The 627-nt window shown below is 71.9% G+C and overlaps 1 protein-coding gene across 1 annotated transcript in view; it reads right to left on the bottom strand.

Annotated features, from left to right (window-relative positions):
- Positions 1–627, bottom strand: part of PRR12 (proline rich 12) — a 26,243-nt gene that overhangs the window by 20,440 nt on the left and 5,176 nt on the right. The window contains 1 exon segment of the mRNA XM_007463369.1: positions 2–627. Coding sequence (XP_007463431.1) covers positions 2–627 — 626 coding nt within the window.

Below are 627 nucleotides of genomic sequence, written 5' to 3'. Positions count from 1 at the left end.
GGGGAGGCGGGGGCGGGGGGGCCGACTGGTGGGGCCCACTCTGGATCAGGCCCAGAGGCTCGGCGTTGACGGTGGAGGGCAGCTCAGGCGGCTTGCTGGGGTCCAGGCCCAGGCCTGGAGTCTCAGGACCAGCTCCAGACGCCCGACTGGGGCAGTAGGGCCCATAGGGATCATAGGCAGGGGGGCCCGGAGGCGGCCCAGGCCCCGCCTTGGGATCGCCCTCGTCCTCGGGTGGCCCAGCCTTTCCGTAGTCATCTGCGGGGCCGCCGCCAAACATCTCCTCCATGGTGGGGAAGAAGCCGCGCTCCTCGTCTTGCAGCAGGGAGTCGGGGAAGCAGATGGAGGTGAGTGGCACAAAGCGGGGGGCCTTGGTGCCCTGTGGGCTAGGGCTGCGGTAGGCCCCCGAGGGATCCTTGCCCTCCGTGTTAGGTGGGCCCACGCCAGTGTCACCAGGCCCAGGTGGCAGCGGCTCCAGGGCCCCAAGCAATTCTTGCATGGTGCCGGGTGGCTCCAGGCTCTCCTCAGGCCGCAGGCGGGGGCTGGGGGCACCCGGCTCCAGGCCATGGCCGCGGAGGTGGGCCTCGAGCTGGAGGGGCATGGGTGGTGGAGGGGGGGGAGGCGGGGGGG

Source organism: Lipotes vexillifer, unplaced genomic scaffold (assembly GCF_000442215.2).
Source record: "Lipotes vexillifer unplaced genomic scaffold, Lipotes_vexillifer_v1.1 scaffold802, whole genome shotgun sequence".
NCBI lineage: Eukaryota > Metazoa > Chordata > Mammalia > Artiodactyla > Lipotidae > Lipotes > Lipotes vexillifer.
The sequence above is the reverse complement of the archived record's forward strand: the minus strand, read 5'-3'. Positions and strand labels throughout refer to the sequence as shown.